The 20,836-nt window shown below is 45.5% G+C and overlaps 1 protein-coding gene across 2 annotated transcripts; it reads right to left on the bottom strand.

The window, feature by feature from the left end:
• Window positions 1-1,455: 1,455 nt before the first annotated feature.
• LOC142157603 (uncharacterized) lies at window positions 1,456-20,836 on the bottom strand. 2 transcript variants are annotated; one of them, XM_075211206.1, is made up of 5 exons: window positions 20,637-20,836; window positions 13,774-15,468; window positions 11,300-11,370; window positions 7,008-7,146; window positions 1,456-1,699 (listed from the first exon to the last, which is right to left on the bottom strand). In XM_075211206.1, exons 1-4 carry the CDS (start codon window positions 20,674-20,676, stop codon window positions 7,039-7,041), a joined length of 1,914 nt encoding a protein of 637 aa, XP_075067307.1. In that variant the 5' UTR covers window positions 20,677-20,836; the 3' UTR covers window positions 1,456-1,699; window positions 7,008-7,038. The 2 variants fall into 2 exon arrangements, with proteins under 2 accessions (XP_075067307.1, XP_075067306.1); XM_075211205.1 differs by lacking the exon at window positions 1,456-1,699 and having other exon boundaries at window positions 6,556-7,146; window positions 20,637-20,835.

The following is a 20,836-nucleotide window of genomic DNA, read 5'->3' as shown; positions in this document are numbered from 1 at the left end:
ACGTATTCCAATGAGAAACTTCATCCATAACATAATACAATGGAAGTTAAATAAAAATCCCTGCTGTAAAAAGAACATTGTCCTCAATAGACCGGGAGGGTTTACAGTATTTACTTATTAATCTACTATATTCCAATGCAACATGACATCTGTTGGTAGAAAATGGTACTGCATGTGAAATAATATTGACACAACACTTTGGGGAACTTGATATGATGCTATATATCACTAAATGTAACACATCAGGGGCTATATTTACTAAACTGCGGGGTTGAAAAGGTGGAGATGTTGCTATAGCAACCAAACAGATTCTAGTTATCATTTATTTAATACATTCTACAAAATGACAGCTAGAATCTGATTGGTTGCTATAGGCAACATCTCCACTTTTTCCAACCCACTTTTTCAAATCCACAGTTTAGTAAATATACCCCCAGGGGGTAAATGTATCAAGCTGCAATTTTGAAAATCCAGCGATTTTCTCAGGCGCGTTTAAACGCGCCTATGTATTAACCTGTGATTTGATGTAAAATCGCTGGAGATGAGTCCAAATGTATGAAGCTGAGATTTTACAAACCTGACCGAGTTTGAAATAAAAATCGGCAGATACAACTCGCTGCTTTCTATAGGCGACATCGCCAAACACATCACTGTTATACTGCCTGCCTATACAGCTGCAGGTCCCGGCGGATGTTTAAAGTTTAAAAATAGATGAATGTTTTTTTTTAAAAAAACAATATGCGGGGTCCCCCGTTCAAGCACTGTTAACCCTAGTGCTGCCAACCTACTGCTGGTTGCGCGAAAATTGAAAAAAATAATTTGTGGGGTCACCCCGATTGTCACGTGTCCCCAAGGGACACTTGGTAGGGGTCCCCCTGCCATAATGACAAACCAACCCCAGTCTGTTCAGCGCTGGGCTGGTTGTTCCTAGATGAGGAGCCCACATGTTTTTTTTGTGGACCCCACTCCCTAGGGAATCCAGCCCAGTGCTGGACAGCCTGGGCAGGCAGGGGGACACACGGCAGGGGGTGAACTGACACCCACCCCGGCTAGTTTGCCTAGTGCTGGTTGCGTGAAAATCAGGGGGACCCCACGCAATTTTTTCCCTGATATTTGCGCAACCAGCAGTAGGCTGGCAACACTAGGGTTAATAGTGCTTGGGTACTATATATGGATCTATTTTTGATGTTTATGCTGAAAAAAAATAATGTTTTTTATACCATATCCACAATTTGTTGTAGTAGCAATATTTATATAGTATTTTGCCACTTGTATATATAAAAGGCTGCAACCATTTAATTGTAAAGCTCACTGTATGTTACTTTAAATAAATAATTTTTGTTTTAAACCATTATCACTCGTAATACCCAAGGTTTGGGATATAGTTTGGCACCTTCCATTTATTTAATATTTTGAATTAGTAATTTTGGGAGTCGCAGAGCTCCTTTGTGAAGGCAGCCACTACGTCCCTTAGCTGTTTGCAAATATATAAAATTTAACCCCTGGGACTTTCAGCACCTCCCTTTTATTTGTTTCACTGTCCTCTTCCCTCGACTAACTCACCGGTGGGGGTATAAATGACCAGAGGGTCCCGGCAGTGCAGGTTTTCAGCAATGTCTCTTCAAAGTGTTGGGACACAGGTGTCGTATCTTAGGGTACAGAGCGATCATATGTCTCAATATTTTGGGCGCCAGACCATCTGTAGAAACATCAAGTTTTCATTTGACCTCAGCTTCACTCCAGCACCATACTTGAGCTGCTTATAACAGGAAAATAAATATGTACATCCCCTTTCTCACCCCAGCACAGTTCCTCACCCCTCCTCTGGGGGTCGCCTTATCCCTTGGACCAGTGGTTCCCAAACTTTTGCAGTTCGCGGCACCCTTAGAGTCTCCAAATTTTTTCAAGGCACCCCTCCAAAATAATTATTGAGCAGTCCTGTTTTAGAAGTAGTTGGGTCAAAAAATTGTAATAAGTATATAGGTCAGGACAGAAATACTTATTTAGTTGTATGCAAAAATGCCCCCTCTGCATCCAGACACACTGCCCTCTCTCACACTGCCCCCTCTCACGCTGTCCCCCCTCCTCTGCTCTGTCACGCTGTTCCCCCTCCTCTGCCCTCTCTCACAATGTCCTCTCCTCTGCCCTCTCACACTGTGTCCCCCTCCACTGCCCCTCTCACGCTGTGTCCCCCTCCTCTGCTCTGCTGTCCCCCTCCTCTGCTCTCTGTCCCCCTCCTCTGCCCCCTGTCCCCCATCTCTGCCCCGCTGTCCCGCTCCTCTGCTCCGCTGTCCCCCTCCTCTGCCCCGCTGTCCCCCTCCTCTGCCCCGCTGTCCCCATCCTCTACTCTCTGTCCCCATCCTCTGCCCCGCTGTCACCATCCTCTGCCCCGCTGTCACCATCCTCTGCGCTCTGTCCCCCTCCTCTGTCACGCTGTCACCATCCTCTGCTCGCTGTCCCCCTCCTATGCCCCCCTCCTCTGCCCTCTGTCCCCTCATCTGCCCTGCTGTCCCCATCCTCTGCCCCGCTGTCCCCCTCCTCTGCTCTCTGTCCCCCTCCTCTGCTCTCTATCCCCCTCCTCTGCCCCGCTGTCACCATCCTCTGCCCCGCTGTCACCATCCTCTGCTCCGCTGTCACCATCCTTTGCTCTCTGTCCCCATCCTCTGCCCCGCTGTCTCCCTCCTCTGCTCTCTGTCCCCCTCCTCTGCCCTCTGTCCCCCTCCTCTGCTTTCTGTCCCCCTCCTCTGCCCTCTGTCCCCCTCCTCTGCTCTCTGTCCCCCTCCTCTGCCCCGCTGTCACCATCCTCTGCCCCGCTGTCACCATCCTCTGCTCCGCTGTCACCATCCTTTGCTCTCTGTCCCCATCCTCTGCCCCGCTGTCTCCCTCCTCTGCTCTCTGTCCCCCTCCTCTGCCCTCTGTCCCCCTCCTCTGCTTTCTGTCCCCCTCCTCTGCCCTCTGTCCCCCTCCTCTGCTCTCTGTCCCCCTCCTCTGCCCTCTGTCCCCCTCCTCTGCTCTCTGTCCCCCTCCTCTGCCCCGCTGTCACCATCCTCTGCTCCGCTGTCTCCCTCCTCTGCTCTCTGTCCCCCTCCTCTGCTCTCTATCCCCCTCCTCTGCGCCGCTGTCACCATCCTCTGCCCCGCTGTCACCATCCTCTGCTCCGCTGTCACCATCCTTTGCTCTCTGTCCCCATCCTCTGCCCCGCTGTCTCCCTCCTCTGCTCTCTGTCCCCCTCCTCTGCTCTCTATCCCCCTCCTCTGCCCTCTGTCCCCCTCCTCTGCTCTCTGTCCCCCTCCTCTGCCCTCTGTCCCCCTCCTCTGCTCTCTGTCCCCCTCCTCTGCCCCGCTGTCACCATCCTCTGCCCCGCTGTCTCCCTCCTCTGCTCTCTGTCCCCCTCCTCTGCTCTCTGTCCCCCTCCTCTGCTCTCTATCCCCCTCCTCTGCCCCGCTGTCTCCCTCCTCTGCTCTCTGTCCCCCTCCTCTGCTCTCTATCCCCCTCCTCTGCCCTCTGTCCCCCTCCTCTGCTCTCTGTCCCCCTCCTCTGCCCTCTGTCCCCCTCCTCTGCTCTCTATCCCCCTCCTCTGCCCCGCTGTCACCATCCTCTGCTCCGCTGTCACCATCCTTTGCTCTCTGTCCCCATCCTCTGCTCTCTGTCCCCCTCCTCTGCCCTCTGTCCCCCTCCTCTGCTTTCTGTCCCCCTCCTCTGCTCTCTGTCCCCCTCCTCTGCCCTGCTGTCACCATCCTCTGCTCTCTGTCCCCCTCCTCTGCCCTGCTTTCACCATCCTCTGCTCTCTATCCCCCTCCTCTGCCCCGCTGTCACCATCCTCTGCTCTCTGTCCCCCTCCTCTGCCCTCTGTCCCCCTCCTCTGCTTTCTGTCCCCCTCCTCTGCTCTCTGTCCCCCTCCTCTGCCCTGCTGTCACCATCCTCTGCTCTCTGTCCCCCTCCTCTGCCCTGCTGTCACCATCCTCTGCTCTCTATCCCCCTCCTCTGCCCCGCTGTCACCATCCTTTGCTCTCTGTCCCCCTCCTCTGCCCTGCTGTCACCATCCTCTGCTCTCTATCCCCCTCCTCTGCCCCGCTGTCACCATCCTTTGCTCTCTGTCCCCATCCTCTGCCCCGCTGTCACCATCCTCTGCTCTCTGTCCCCCTCCTCTGCTCTCTATCCCCCTCCTCTGCCCCGCTGTCACCATCCTCTGCTCCGCTGTCTCCCTCCTCTGCTCTCTGTCCCCCTCCTCTGCTCTCTGTCCCCCTCCTCTGCCCTCTGTCCCCCTCCTCTGCTTTCTGTCCCCCTCCTCTGCTCTCTGTCCCCCTCCTCTGCCCCGCTGTCACCATCCTCTGCTCTCTGTCCCCCTCCTCTGCTCTCTATCCCCCTCCTCTGCCCCGCTGTCACCATCCTCTGCTCTCTGTCCCCCTCCTCTGCTCTCTGTCCCCCTCCTCTGCCATCTGTCCCCCTCCTCTGCTCTCTGTCCCCCTCCTCTGCCCTCTGTCCCCCTCCTCTGCTCTCTGTCCCCCTCCTCTGCCCTCTGTCCCCCTCCTCTGCCCTCTGTCCCCCTCCTCTGCTTTCTGTCCCCCTCCTCTGCTCTCTGTCCCCCTCCTCTGCCCTGCTGTCACCATCCTTTGCTCTCTGTCCCCCTCCTCTGCCCCGCTGTCACCATCCTCTGCTCCGCTGTCACCATCCTCTGCTCTCTGTCCCCCTCCTCTGCCATCTGTCCCCCTCCTCTGCCCCGCTGTCACCATCCTTTGCTCTCTGTCCCCATCCTCTGCTCTCTGTCCCCCTCCTCTGCCATCTGTCCCCCTCCTCTGCCCCGCTGTCACCATCCTTTGCTCTCTGTCACCATCCTCTGCTCTCTGTCCCCCTCCTCTGCCATCTGTCCCCCTCCTCTGCCCCGCTGTCACCATCCTCTGCTCTCTGTCCCCCTCCTCTGCCATCTGTCCCCCTCCTCTGCCCCGCTGTCACCATCCTCTGCCCCGCTGTCACCATCCTCTGCTCTCTGTCCCCCTCCTCTGCCATCTGTCCCCCTCCTCTGCCCCGCTGTCACCATCCTCTGCTCTCTGTCCCCCTCCTCTGCCATCTGCCCCCCTCCTCTGCCCCGCTGTCACCATCCTCTGCCCCGCTGTCACCATCCTCTGCTCTCTGTCCCCCTCCTCTGCTCTCTGTCCCCATCCTCTGCCATCTGTCCCCCTCCTCTGCCATCTGTCCCCCTCCTCTGCCATCTCTCCTCCTCCTCTGCCATCTGTCACCATCCTCTGCTCTCCTCCTCTGCCCTCTGTCCCCTTCCTCTGCCATCTCTCCTCCTCCTCTGCCATCTGCCAACTATGGACCTGCTTTTGGCTAATGAGATGGTCAATGTCTGGTTCCAGTGTATGTGTGCCCAGGGTGTCTGTACCAGTGTATGTGTGCCTAGTGTGTGTACCAGTGTATCTGTGCCCAGTGTCAGCGTGCCAAGTGTCTGTCCCTTTGTATGTGTGCCTAGTGTGTGTACCAGTGTATCTGTGCCCAGTGTCAGCTTGCCAAGTGTCCATACCTGTGTATCTGTGCCCAGTGTCAGTGTGCCAAGTGTCTGTACCTGTGTATGTGTGCCCAGTGTGTGTACCAGTGTAAGTGTGCCCAGTGTGTCTGTACAAGTGTATGCGTGCCTAGTGTGTGTACCAGTGTATGTGTGCCCAGTGTGTGTACCAGTGTAAGTGTGCCCAGTGTGTCTGTACAAGTGTATGCGTGCCAAGTGTCTGTACCTGTGTATGTGTGCCCAGTGTGTGTACCAGTGTAAGTGTGCCCAGTGTGTCTGTACAAGTGTATGCGTGCCCAGGATGCCAGTCCCAGTGTATGTACCAGTATATGTGTACCAGTATATGTGTGCCCAGTGTAAGTGTGCCCAGTGTGTGTGCGCCTAATGTATATATCAGTGTATGTGTGTCCCTGTATTTCTTGAAAATGACTCACCTTAAGAGTCCTAGCTGTTGTACAGGACGGCAGGGCGCAGCCACAGGTCAGAAGAAGTGGGCTCCACAGCGGAGGTTGAACAGGAGTGGCCATCAGACGTGAGGTAGGGGCTGTGCACTGTATCAATAGACTGCACAGTCCCCACTTTGAAAAGGAAGCAAGGAGAGACTAGGGCGCGCTGCACATTCATTCATTCATTACTTAGGCAGACTCCGCGCCCATCCTCCCGCGTAGTACACTCGCACCAAGCGCTGACGTGCGCGCTGCGTGTACTTGGGGGAAAAAATGCCTGAGACTGCCTCTTGGCGGTGCTGCAGGTTACCCCTCCCTCCCCCTTGCGCCGACTGCCGGCAACACACGCCGAGTGTATTTGAAAAAAAAATCTGGCGCTGCTGACAGGTGAGATGATGCGGGCGGCGGGGGGCCCTTGGAGAGAGAGGGGCCCAGGGCACGTGCCCCCTGTGCCCCCCCTTAATCCAGCCATGCCAGCGGGCCATAAATGTCCTCAGCAGGCCGCAGTTTGAGGACCCCTGATCTAAGCACATATAACATATTATATTTCCATACCGCCACTTTGACCACTGTCTGTATGTAGATAACTTGAGTCTAGAAAGCATCTTGTATTTTATATTATTTATTTGCCAACAGTTATTTACTGTATATAGTGCCTACATATTACACAGCGAGATATTACAGAGAATATTTAATCAGTTAAATCAGTGCCTGCTCCAGTAGAGCTTACAGTCTATATTCTCTATCACATGGACACATACAAACTAGGGTTAATTTAATCATATATTAACCTACCAATGTGTTCTTGAACTGTGGGAGGAAACAGTCACACAGGGAGAAAGGGAGAATATAGAACTCCACACAGTTATGGCCTGTTTGGAATTGAACCCGTGACCCCAGCGCTGTGAGACAGCAATGCTAACCACCGTGCTACCATTCTGGAGATAGATAACTGTAGAATTATTCCATAGAACCTGATGCTTAGACATTATTGATGCTAATCAGATTCCAGGCATTGTAGGATCTTGTATTGATATGCCATATTGACTAGAGATCACCTGAAGCCGCTGAAAGGTTTACAAGTCCAGACTACGAGCTGATCCCAAGAACTGACGCACATTGCACTGACGTCCTGCTTTCTCCATATGTCAGTGTGAAATCTCTGCTGTGCAGCGTCGCGTTGAGTACTGAACATGTCTGTCGAAATAAAAAGAACAAATAAACACATTAGTCGTGCGTCTAGATCAGAAATATCACCTCTGAGGTTTGGTATGTATAAGAGAAAGCCTAAGTCTATTTCATAGAGGAGTCTAGAACTGGTACCACCCCCACCCCAGCCTAGATTAAAGACCAGTCATGTCCGACTGTGTGAGCTCTACGTGTACAAAACAACAAAGGGCACTGGCCAATCACAAAGCACATGAACCAACAGCACACGCCAGTATGTCCCAGTGCACCTATGTGTTCACCTGGTACTTACCTAGGTACACGCCCACTTTCCTGTTTAGGGAAAACCTCATGCAAATGCTCTGTGCGAATATTTTGGGGATTTCTGGCCCACAAGGAAATGTCCTTATAACATGCTGGCTAAGGGTATCAGTGGGCGTCATGCTTCAGAATGTACCATTTAAAATAAAATTAATCAAAATAATTATCGCTCTCAGTGGTCAACTATAGTCACATGTGGCTCTACGTGACCCCACAGTGCTTTAAATTATTTTGACAGATCTTTGATTAAAGGAATCCATGCGTGGTTCAAGTTTCAATAGAAATGTCAAAATCTGGGGTAGGGAAGACAGTAAACGCCCAAGAGATCAAGGGCCTGATTCATTTTAAATCCAAGGCTGTCGTACGTGTCCTTTGCACTCAAAGGACACCTACGACAGCCTAGGAATTCAAGGAGGGAATGGGGAGGGAAATGGGCGTTTGCCTGTGGTCAATGTATAGTAGGACAGTACCAAATCGAGCGCACGCAGCAAGCTCAGAGCTTCTCTAAGATCCGAGTTTTTCAGTCATATCACTTGCACCAGGTACAGGTTTAGTCCATACTTGTCTACTTTATGTTGTCCAATTTGGAAGATCCTGGAAGAGGGTTGTGGTGGGAGGGTGGAAGGGGCGGAGCATTGGGAATCGAGTCATTTGCCCCCACCCTGTGACAAAATTGGTATTTTGTCGTGGGGGGTGGGGATAAAATGATGTGATTCGCCTTGAATTGCGTCATTGAGGCCCGTCAGGGATGGGATGCGGGAGAAATGTCTGCTCGCCCGGGAGTCAGGGAGACATAGCCGGAATTCAGGAGTCATTCTGGGAGAGTAGTGATGACAGTTGTGTAATCATGTTACAACATGTGTTTGTAATCAGGAGCAAAAATGTGTTTTTTGTACAGTAGACATTAATTACATGCTAATAAATGTTTTTTTGTTTTCTACGTTCTTTTGTGACTTTATATCCCACATATATATTGGACGTATCCTGCAGTGTATTGTCTGTTAGAGCAGAGCGGACCTAGACCTGTATTCATCACCAGACGTATCTTTACATCCGCTCCTTGTTGAATACGGACGCGCGCATACCCGTTTCACGTGCGTGCCTTTATGAATCAGACCCCAGGTGACCAAGTGATTATTAAGTGACACTAATTATTATTTAAAAATGAAAAATTATCCTACAACAGAGTATAGTCAACAATTTGTTGAATTTCGTTATTACTAAGGAATGATTTTTATTTTTTATATATATATATAAGAAGACCAAAAATTCCCTAATCAATCCTCCTGGGAGGGCAATTATTTTTCGGAACTAATTTGTTTACCTCCAAATTTTCTAAAAATTTAGATTTTGTTTTTTAAATTGTGGTGATATAATTGATTTATGGGAGCAGATATCTTGGGCACCTCAGTATATATTGGTGAACTGTGATATTCTGTCTTCATATACCACTATCATTGATCAGAAGCGCTGCTTGACAGCAGTTGAATATTTAAGAAAACAACACTATCAGGCCTATCATTGTGACCCTGATCTCGAGGAAAGTATATTTTTGAGATGTAGTTCACAAGTTGACAGTGAAAATGTCTACACCAAAATGTCTACAGTTATAAGGTCGACAGTCACAATGCATACATGTTCAGAAGCTAGACACAGTTTAAATGTTGACATGCAATTATGTATTTATTAATTACATGTAATTAATTATATGTTTACAGGGTTATAATGATGACAGTCGAAACGTCAACATAAATCACTAGATTTAAAACGGCAATACATGAAGAGAAAAAAAAAAAGGTAAGAAGTGCAAAAATAAAAAAACGGCATGCCCTCCCCGCCCCTCAAACAGCTTAACCAACCCTAGTGCTGCCAGCCTAGGCTGATGCTAGCTCCCCGATTTTACTATTACCAGCACTTGGATTTGCCAGTCTGGTGTCCCCCTGCCATAATACCAAACCACCCTCAGGCTGGTCAACAACGGTCTGAATCCCCTAAGGAGACCGGGTCTGCGAAAACAATTGCGGACCGTCTCCCTAGGTTTACCCAGCCCCATGGAGATAATCCCAGGGCTTTTCCTTATCCCTGGGCGCTGTTTTTTATTTTTTAATATTTCTTGCCAATTTTCTTTTTTTTTCATGTATTGTCATTTTAATTCTAGTGATTTATGTCAACATAGACATTTTACATGTCAATATTTTCACTGTTACGACTGTTTGAACATGTAGACATTGTGACTGTCGACCTTATAACTGTAGACATATTTACTGTCGACTTTCATACCCAACCAATTGTACCACACAAGAAGATTACGAGCCCAACATTTATTTGACAGATTTGTTGAAATGTGTTATAACTTTTATGAACTAATACAGATCAAACAAAATCTAGATCAGATTGATCACTATACATTATTAGTGTAACAAGTAAAAAATATTATTGAGACAAAAGTAGTAAGAGCTATAAAAATACAGAATATTATTAGATATTACTCTTGATTTCTGTATCATAAGAACCAGCGCCTTGTTCTTAAGCACCCCTAGTATTAGTGAGCACTCCCATTAATTGTGAGCACCCCCAGTATTAATGTTCACTCCCATTAATAGTGAGCACCCCCATTAATAGTGAGCACCCCCATTAATAGTGAGCACCCCCAGTATTAATGTGCACTCCCATTAATTGTGAGCACCCCCAGTATTAGTGAGCATCCTCAGTATATGTGAGCACCCCAATTAATAGTGGGAACCCTTTTTAATAGTAAGCACCCAGAGTATTAGTGAGCACCCCCATTAATAGTAAGCACCCCCAGTATTAATGTGCACTCCCATTAATTGTGAGCACCCCCAGTATTAGTGTGCACTCTCATTAATTGTGAGCATTCCTATTAATAGTGAGCACCCCTTTAACAGAGAGCATCCCCAGTATTAGTGTGCACCCTCATTAATAGTGAGGATCCCCTTTAATAGTGAGCATCCCTAGTAATAGTGTGTACCCCCATTAGTAGTGAGCACCCCCAGTATTAGTGGGTACCCCCTTTAATAATGAGCACCCCTGGTATAAGTGAGCACTCCCAATCATTTTGAAAAGTTGGCTGCTATGACCTCTATTATACACTATACTTAATAAAACACCTTTATAATCTTTATTTATAGCAAAGCATTTACCCTTAAAGACAAGATCTATCTATAAAGTATATTAATGGTATATCTAATACGTCACAAGATAATAAATGGTATAGGTGTGGAGATTGTTATATAAATATAATACGTGAATTTAATCTACCAATTTATTCTCTCACGGAGTTGACCTATTTATATCTTGCTGATCCCACATTTTTTGCTTGCGGCCCTAAGCCCATCAAAAACCAATTTACATTGAAACATACAACATAGAGAGACACTTGTTCTCTGGTTAACCAGTATCTGTCTCTTACAGTTAGACAGCCTTATAAATGTTCCACAAACAATTCTATGTTCCTATCTATATCTGAGTTTAGCGAGGGTAGGGGTTAGCGGTGCACATGGTAATTACTGTAACTGCAGTAAATAAATGAGCAACAAAAATAAAGTAATGACAACACTAATCTTAAACCTTACTAACATACAGAGCTTCCTCTCTACTTATGGGGCGGCTACTATTTAACCTTCACGGTAAACGGATGCAATTAGTAAATGTATCCAGATTACAGATAAAAGCCGCCTCTGTCCAGATTAGTTTATTTTAATGCTCATATGTTTTACAGTGAAGTTCTTTTAGGTAAAAGAAATGCAAACACATCCTATTCATGGAGAGTGCACATTGTCCTTACTGTGAGTGGGTAACATCCCAAGAAGCCAAGTTTATAATGAGTAATAAAACACGTTACCTGCTGTATGAATAAATTCATTATATCCGTGTCTATGGGAACTGAACTCTGCATTTTGAGTACAACAGTACCTGTGAAATAAAAGAGACAGTATGTAATATTATCAGACTAATGTGCATTAAAACAAGTTCACCCACTGTTTATCTATATATCTTTATAGGTTATAAATCTTACACTAGAAATACAGTTCCATACAGTGCCTACAAGCCTAAATCTTCAGCAGACGTTAATTTGCAGTCTTCTAGGTAACAGATCCTCTGTAGCAATATATGAATTCAAACACAGTAAGGCTCATTTACGGACTGCAATTAATGCAGATCTTCACTGCTTCATTATTTGCTGTCAGGAGCCTATTTGTCTGCCAAGTGCCTTTCAAGTCCACTTCTCAAACATTCAAGAGAGAGAAGGAGATAGGATCCCTTAGAGAGATTCTAGATATTCCACTGTGGAGCTGTGGAAAGCTCAGGAGAGTTACAGATGGAGAGATCCTGGGCTGCTAGAGAGGAACTGAGTGTGTTTCCTGTTAAACCGATTATTAATGCAACCACAAAGCTAATATACAGATGGATTAAAGGAAATAGACTTCATTTGTTCACTTGTCTGAAACCAAGAGAAGGAGAGAAGTAAAAGAGTGTAAAACTTATATTAATTTATCGTGAGATGATCAGGTGTCATTATTCCAACAACTGGGATGTGAACAGCACTGTACCCTGGATTTTCAACCTTCTGTATGCAAGAGACTCTCATCCTTCCCAAGGGATAAAGAGAGACTGAGCTAGTCTAGAGAAACCCGGTGTGCGAGATAGGTGCACGTGGACAGTACCTACAGCACACATACTTCTGAGAAAGGGGCTACATATGTGTCAAATTAATCATGGGAGTAACGTGACATCTTTCTTACATGTATGACTATTGTATGTTGCAGTTTTTATTTCCCTGGTATTGGAGGTGCTGCCCATGGAAGGTCATGTTATAATATTAAGTCCAGCATAGGTACAGATTCTGGGAGAATTGTTCTGCACCAGTATGTAACGTTCCTCACATTCTCCTGTCTAATTATACGTTTACTGAATCTTTGGCTTTGTCTCTGTGATTACTGTTGCTTCCTCAGCTTCCATGTCTACCGAACCTGTTGCTTTAACCTTGTCTGTGCCTGCTAGTACATCTTTGACTTTCTGTGATCCTGACCATAGCTATTAATAACCAGTTTCTGCTATATGACAAATCATTGGCAGTAACTTGTATTTCTGATACATACTTGCTACTGTATTCAGAGGCCCCACACTTAGCCTGGGCCACAGTTACCAACCTCCTGCAGACTTTTGACCACTACTACTACTGCTAAATGAGGAGCATTTATCTATAGAGTTGGTGCTTCCTCTGCTGACCGCAGTTATTGACCATTGTGTGGCCACCAGTCACTGGGGTCCATCGCTGAGTATAAGAATATTGCAGACAAGTTACCATTACAATGCAGTGTCACATACAATAGACAGAATATTGTATGATACTTTTCAAACATTTTCAATATCAAATGTAATTAAATGCAAACACCTCCACAGCTGTCATTTACCGCTTTATAAATCCAATGGGAAACTTCTATTAGTCTTCTATTTAGTCCAAATGTAACTGTCAGTTAAGTAATGCATAAAAATATCTGCGACTTAATATAATATAGGTGCAATGCTAATGTATTAAGTACCATCAGCTGGAGGGGTCCATACGTCATCAGTCAATCAGAGCCAGTTAGATCATGCTGATAATGATCATCATCATTGCATATTATTGTACCAGTCCTTGAGCACACGTAGTAGATGCAACTCCTGACTGGGGATATGTGCGTTGCAATTACATGAACTCCATCTTACCAATGCCGGCTTTTGCTTGTGTGCTCCAGCTCACCCTCCTTCTGCCTCTCCAGGCACAAAGCGACACATGTTAATAAAAGAAAAATTCTACGTCCAGATATATAATCATGGCTTTTTTTGTATGCAGGCGCAGCATGAAAATGTGTGCGTTACATAAAAAAGGCAGACACACGCCCAACTCTAAATGTGGCCCCTTATGTCTATATTGCATTTCTGAGGGCTTTCTTTATATTTTACATAGAGAGTGGAGACTCTACACCTCCTAGTGGTTAGCATTGCTACCTCACAGTACTGGGGTCATGGATGCAATTCCAACCAATGCCCTATCTGTGAAGAGCTTGTATGTTCTTAGCGTGTGTGTGTGTGTGTTAGGAGGGAATTTAGAATGTAAGCTCTAACTACCACATGTACTATTTATACTGCTAGGCAAATCTTTATCCCTCCAACTACTGTACTCTCCCCTTTCATCCTGAGTCACTGAATGGGTAAGTGTTGCCTGTAACTGGCCCTTCATAAAACAGTAGAGAACACACTGCTGTACACAAAGGTAACAAACAATACTTAACTTATACTGAATATAAATGGGTAGGTTCAAACACTACTCACTTGTTGTATTCCATACTGGAACTGTGGAGTAACTGATGCCACCAGTACTACTTGTTGCTAGAGCTGTGTTAGTCCAAGGAGATACTGTTGGCTTAGTAGTTGTTGTTGATGCAGAAGATGTTGTGGACCCATTTATTATCGTAGAACCAGTTGTGGTCTCAGTTGCTAAAGGTGGAAGAGATGACAATGTGGTCCAAATTGTTGTTGTTGTAGACGCTGTTGCTGTTGTTCGTTCGGTTGTTTGTGATGTGGTTGACTCATGTGCTGTTGGTTTAGTTGTTGATGTACTAGATTCCATGGGTGACCCTGTAAAGTCTGCTGTTGTTAATGTTGTAGGCTGAATTGTTGATATTGTAGAGTCACTTGTTGTTGAAGGTATAGAGTCAGTTGTTGTTGAAGGTTTAGAGTCAGTTGTTGCTGAAGGTTTAGAGTCACTTGTTGAAGGTATAGAGTCACTTGTTGTTGAAGGTTTAGAGTCAGTTGTTGTTGAAGTTTTAGAGTCAGTTGTTGTTGAAGGTTTAGAGTCAGTTGTTGTTGAAGGTTTAGAGTCAGTTGTTGTTGAAGGTTTAGAGTCACTTGTTGTTGAAGGTATAGAGTCACTTGTTGTTGAAGGTTTAGAGTCAGTTGTTGAAGGTTTAGAGTCAGTTGTTGTTGAAGGTTTAGAGTCACTTGTTGTTGAAGGTATAGAGTCACTTGTTGTTGAAGGTATAGAGTCACTTGTTGTTGAAGGTATAGAGTCACTTGTTGTTGAAGGTTTAGAGTCAGTTGTTGTTGAAGGTTTAGAGTCACTTGTTGTTGAAGGTATAGAGTCAGTTGTTGTTGAAGGTTTAGAGTCACTTGTTGTTGAAGGTTTAGAGTCAGTTGTTGTTGATTTTGGCTCAGCTGTTATTCCAGTTGATATTGGAACGGTGGCAGTTGCTGGTGTTGCAGTTGTTAATGTTTTTATCTCATTTGAAGTTGAAGACTCTGGTGTCAAAGTTGGTTCAGCTGTTACAAGAATTTGTGCTGTAGATTTAGATGTTGTTGAAGTTGTTGGCTCAGTTATTGTTATTGTTATAGACACAGGTGATGTAGACCCAATTATTGTTGGTGTTAATGGTTCAGATGTTGTTGCTTCTGTTGAGTCAGTTGTTGCTGTTATTGCCTCATGTGTTATAAATATTGTTGACTCACGTGTTGATGTAATTGGTTCAGCTGTTGATGCCGTTGAGTCAGTTGTTGTTGTTGTCTCATGTGGTATAGACATTATAGACTCAGCTGTTGATGTAAATTGGGCTATTGATATCAATGGTTCACTTGTTGCTAATGTTGAAAGTTCAATTGTGGATTCAGGTGTTGTAGATATTGCAAATTCAGATGTTGCTGTTGTTGTAAACTGGGTTGTTGGCTCCGCTGCTGAAGTTATAGATGATTGTGTTACTGCTGCTACTGATACTGTTGTATGATCAGTTGTTGGTGATGTCTCATCTGTTGTTAACTCGATAAATGATGTTGTTGACTCAGATGTTGTAGATGTTGCAAATTCTGTCATAAATGTTGTTAGAAGTTCTGTTACTGTTGATGTTGGTGCAATTGTCAATGTTGCAGACTCTGTTGTTGATGTTTCTGGCTTAGTAGCTCTCGCTGTAGATTCAGTAGGTGATGTAGACTCAGACATTGGTAGTGTTGTAGATTGGGCAAATATGTGTGTACAAGCTGAGAAACAAAACAATGAACATAGTTTAAGTGTTAATTTTCATTAAAGCATAAACAAGATTTAAACTTGGTTATTGATGTCGTCCACTCATTTTTTGTTGATGATGTTGGTTCTCGCTGAGTTTGCAGTAAAATGGTGCTATATCAGTGGTAGAATCTGGGCAGCACAGTGGCTCAGTGGTTAGCACTTCTGCCTCACAGCGGTGTTTGTATGTTCTCCCCGCAGGGACTGATGTGAATGAGTTCTCAGTACAGTGCTGCGGAATAAATGGCGCTATATAAATAAATGGTAATAATAATAATAAATAATCTGCACCGAGGTTGAGAAGCTGAGAAATAATTCCTGCCGCAGAATCCAGGATTCATAATTAAATTGATTTTCAGATTTACATCCTCTCAGTTCCCCAGATACAACCTATGGATGCTATTGGAGCTTGTTCCTATATTCTAAGTCTGATATTATATTTTATATATAAAGCATTATTATAAACTAATTCCATTGAACCATTAATGTGTAAAGCATGCATAGGCAACAGAATTAGTGTTTAAAAAAATAGGATTTAAAAACTATAAAGTATAAATCATTGAAAAATGCACAAGAAATAACAACAACTATTAAAAATATAAACTTAATTAGTGTCAATGTCATCAGTTCATAAAACTGGGAATTAATTCACCCTTTCATCTTACAACACTGCCCTTTCCCTTGCCAAGAGAAAATATTTTACTTCTGTAATATCCTCCAGTCTACTAACCCCCAACGCCTCTTTGCCACTTGCCACTCACTTCTCTGCCCACCTGCACCACCTCTCCCTTCCTCCCTTAATGCCCATGATTTTGCCACCTGCTTCAAAGGCAAAATCAACACCATGCAAGAAGATATTTTGTCACCTAAAAAAACCAGATCCCACACACCCCACCCACCTTCTCCAACATTCCCACATCCACCCTCAGCACCCTCAGGTTATTGTCTTCAGTAACCGAGGAAATAGTTTTACATCATCTCATCCTACAACCTGCGCCCTTGATCCTACTCCTTCCTAAATTCTCTGCTCCCTCTCCCCCTCTGCATGCACACCTCTAGCTCACCTCTACAACTTCCTGCAAACATGCGCTCATCTCAACAATCCTACATAAACCATCTTTTGACCCAGCTCCTCTCTCCAGCTACCTCCCCATTTCTATTCTCCCCTTTGTTTTCAAACTACTTATACAGCCTATCTCACTCTCTCACCTCTCACTCCCTTCTCAACTCTCTGCAATTGGGCTTCCATCCCCAACCTTCCACTGAGATTGCACTCACAAAAGTGACCAATAATCCACTTACTTACTTACTACTTGCAAGGTCTAGGGGTCTGTCCATGACCTCTCTGCTCCTCTTCTCCTGCAAACCCATCACTCTATTTGCCTTCTTGACACAGTTCTTTCCCGGTTCCCTTCCTACTTATTGAACCATGCCTTTAATGTCTCTGTGGCGCATCCTCCCCTTCATTCTGCTGGGGTCCCACAAGGCCTCAAATCACCTTCACCCACAATAACACCACAATCTCCTCAGTCTCCCAAACCCGCTGTCTTGGTGTCACACTTGACTCTGCCCTCTGCTTTATTCTTCCCATTCAGACTCTCTCCCAAACCTGTTGCTTCCACTTTTAAAATATACGCCCTTTTCTTACCAAAACTCTTATCCATTCTCTCATCATCTCCCATCTTGCCCTCTTAGATCTACCTCTGAACTGCGTTTCACCTCCTCTGATAACCAGCTCTCACTCCCACCGTTATGCTCAGACTCTCTTGTCCCCTTCGCTGCTCTTCTCTCAGCGTCAGTCTGTTCCTACCTACCACTTCCCTCTCTTTCCCCCCAGGAAATCTATTCCCTCACATCACTCCTTCCTTCTCCCTCACCCATTTATATACCCCCTTATCTGCCCCACCTCCACTCCTCCCCCACCTCTTGCTCCCCTGCCCCCGTCTCCTGTCTGCTGACAAGTCCCCTCGTATTTCTGCTTCTCGTCCAATTCCAACCCTCTCTCCCTGTCACGCCCCTCGCTCCATATCATTTTAACCCTTGCAGTCGAGCAACCCCAACAATCTCATCAACATCTCTCCTTTACCCTCTCTTCCTCCACCCTGTGGTCTCTGGAATGCCTGGTCAGTCTGTAACAAATTGACCTCTATCCATGATTTGTTTATCTCTAGATCCTTCAACCTGCTTGCCATCACTGAAACCTGGCTATCCCCTGAGGACACTACCTCTCCTGCTGCTCTCTCTTCCAGGGGCTTGTCCTTCTCCAACACACCCAGACCTGGGATCGGCAAGGTGGTGGCGTTGACATACTTCGTTCCCCCTGCTGCTCTTTTCGGGTTCCTCCCCCTGAACTGTCTCTCTCTTTTCCTCCTTTGAGGTACACTCTATACGCCTATTCCACCCAGTCCATCGTCGTGTTGCTGTTATCCACCGTCCTCCTGGTTCTGTCTCTCAATTGCTTCATCACTTTGCCACCTGGCTCCCTCACTTTCTCTCCTCTGACCTTCCCTCCCTCATCTTGGGGGACTTTAATATCCCTATAGACAATGCATCAGACTCTGCTGCTTCCAAACTTCTTTCCCTCTCCTCCTCCCTTGGTCTCTCTCAATGGACCCACTCTCCCTCCCACCGCAGTGTACACTGCCTTGGTCTGTTTTTTTTACACCTCGGTACTGTCTTCCGACCTCATTAATTCACATTTTCCATTTTGCTCTTGTCTCGACCGTACTCAAGAAACCATCCCTTGATCCTATCTCTTTCTCTAATCACCGCCCTATTTCCCTTCTTCCTTTTGCCTCCAAACTCCTTGAACCCGCTCCAATCCAGTTTTCGCCCCCTTCACTCCACCGAAACTGCACTAATTAAGGTCACTAATGACCTTCTCTTCGCTAAACCCAAAACACACTACTCCCTTCTTATCCAACTTGACCTCTCTGCTGCCTTCGATATTATTGCCCACGCAATCCTTTTGCAAGCTCTCAAATCTATAGGCCTCTGTAACACCGTCCTCTTCTGATTTTCCTCTTACCTCTCCAACCGCTCCTTCTCAGTCTCTACACATGACTCTACACCCCCCCTTTCTTTTACCTGTTGGCGTTCCCAAAGGTTCTGTTCTTGGCCCCCTGCTTTTCTCCCTCTACACCTCCTCCCTTGGTGTCCTCATCCGCTAGTTTGGCCTCCAGTACCACCTCTATGCTGATGATACCCAAATTTATCTTTCATACCGATCTCTCCCTTTGCTTTTTTCTCATGTCTCCTGCTGTCTTTCAGCCAGCTCATCTTGGATGTCTCAACGCTTCCTTAAACTCAATATTTCCAAAACTGAACTTATCGTTATCCCCCCTGCCAGGACTCTCCCACCTCCCCCCTCTCTATTTCTGTTAATAACACTACCCTCGTTTCTGTCCCTCAAGTCCGATGCCTTGGGGTCATCCTTGATTCCTCCCTTTCCTTCAAACCTCACATTCTGTCCCTCTCAAAATCCTGCTTCTTCCACCTTCGGAATATATCCAAGATAAGCCCCTTTCGCACCACGCATGCCACGAAAACCCTTGTTCACTAACTTGTAAGCACTCGTCTTGACTATTGCAACCTCCTTCTCTCTGGCCTACCTGATTCTCACCTTGACCCTCTTAAGTTTATCCTCAATGCTGCTGCCCACCTCATTTTTATCTCCCGCCACTATATCTTTGCTGTCCCCAACAGTCATTACATTGGCTCCCCATGGCCTACAGAAATAAATTTAAACTCCTCACCCTAACCTTTAAAGCTCTTAATCAATCCTCCCCTCACTATATCTCCAATCTCATCTCCACTTACTCTCCTAGCAGCTCCCTTGTTCTGCCTGTGACCGCAGCCTCACTACTTCACCGATCACCTCTTCTCACTCCCGTCTCCAGGACTTTGCCCGGGTTGCTCCCCAGCTGTGGAACGATCTTCCACGTTCCATCAGGTTAGCATCTACTCTCAAAGGCTTCAAGCGTGCCCTCAAGACTCATTTCTTTATTCAAGTCTATCAGTCCTCCTCCTAACTCCCTTGTCCAGGCTCTCTCCCCCAGTTAGTACCACCCTATTTGTGTCTCCCCCTTTCCTTTAGGATGTAAGCTCTCAGGAGCAGGGCCCTCTTTCCTTGTGTGCTCCTTCTACTATTCCATCACCCTCTGTACCTCTTGGCCTGCTTCCCTAGCCCTGTTTTCTTAAGCTTCGGCCTACTTCTCGCTGATTTCTACAATCACTTTCACTCATTGTCCCAGAAATAATTTGAATTGCATTACCATGTTACCATGTTACCTGTGTGTGTATATATTTATATATTTTTGTTCTTCAAATTTTGTTCTTTATGTATCATGTTGTGTCATGGGTCACTGTTTGCTGTATATGTCATGTACGGCGCTGAGGACCCTTTATGGCGCATTATAAATTAAAGATAATAATAAAATAATAACTTTTACATCTCTGTCTTTATGGTCCATACACATTTGTACAGTTTGTGTGTTTTCTTTACATGGCTAAATCATTGAACCTGCATGTTTTTAAACATAACAATAAACAATGTGTCAAATAATGTTGATTGTGTTTACTGCATCAAATCTGTTCAAAATATATTGTAAATGCACAACAGAAAATATCTTAAAACTCTTAAGTGCATTTCAGGGCCCAACCTATGGAAATACCTCTGCACGTCCATCTTATCCCATCCTAATTACAAAGTAGATATCCCATATGGGGTTAGCAGTAACCCCTGATGACATCATCACAGGGGTTATTCTGCAGGAGGGAGAGCTACTCTTTCACAACGCCCCCTAGTGTTAATAAGTAATGTTCTTACATCAGTGACGTCTAAATAAATGTAATGCATGAAGGTAAGACACTGAAAAATTGTGCACACAAAATTATAAATGCTCACATATATGGAGCAAACCTCTGATAAAGTACACATATAACCTACAATGTTTACAAGTCTTGCAATAAATTAAGGAGTTTATTTCATGGGTTGATTTAATATTATCATATTTGCTTTTTTTCTTCCTCAATATAATGTAGACCATATATAAAGACATTTTCTTATCTATGGTAAAAATTATGATAAGATTAAAAAAAATTGAAAAACTTGCTCATCTCTACTGGAGAAATAAGGACTTACCATAAAGGAGCAGACTGAAGATCAGCAGCGGAAGTTTCATGTTCAGTCTCCTGTATTCCTAATAATATGTCACAAATACCCGAGGATTGCAGAGTGTCAGGAGAGTGAGCGATATCAGACGCTCAGACTTGTCTCTGACCAGGTACGGTAAAGTGGAAGAGTGACATTCTGTCAAAGTTAATATTTAATCACTGCAGAGT

This window comes from Mixophyes fleayi, chromosome 5 (genome assembly GCF_038048845.1).
Source record: "Mixophyes fleayi isolate aMixFle1 chromosome 5, aMixFle1.hap1, whole genome shotgun sequence".
Classification (NCBI taxonomy): Eukaryota; Metazoa; Chordata; class Amphibia; order Anura; family Limnodynastidae; genus Mixophyes; species Mixophyes fleayi.
Note: the sequence above shows the minus strand (reverse complement) of the source record. Positions and strands in the feature narration are given on the sequence as shown.

What these genes read in the sequence shown, in the direction of transcription:
- LOC142157603 (XM_075211206.1), bottom strand. Translation starts at nt 20,676, where the DNA reads ATGAAACTTCCGCTGCTGATCTTCAGTCTGCTCCTTTATG. An exon ending in CTTCAGTCTGCTCCTTTATG is followed by an intron (nt 15,469 to 20,636) that starts GTAAGTCCTTAT and finishes TTTGTTTCTCAG; the next exon opens with CTTGTACACACATATTTGCC. An exon ending in TGAATTTATTCATACAGCAG is followed by an intron (nt 7,147 to 11,299) that starts GTAACGTGTTTT and finishes TTATTTCGACAG; the next exon opens with ACATGTTCAGTACTCAACGC.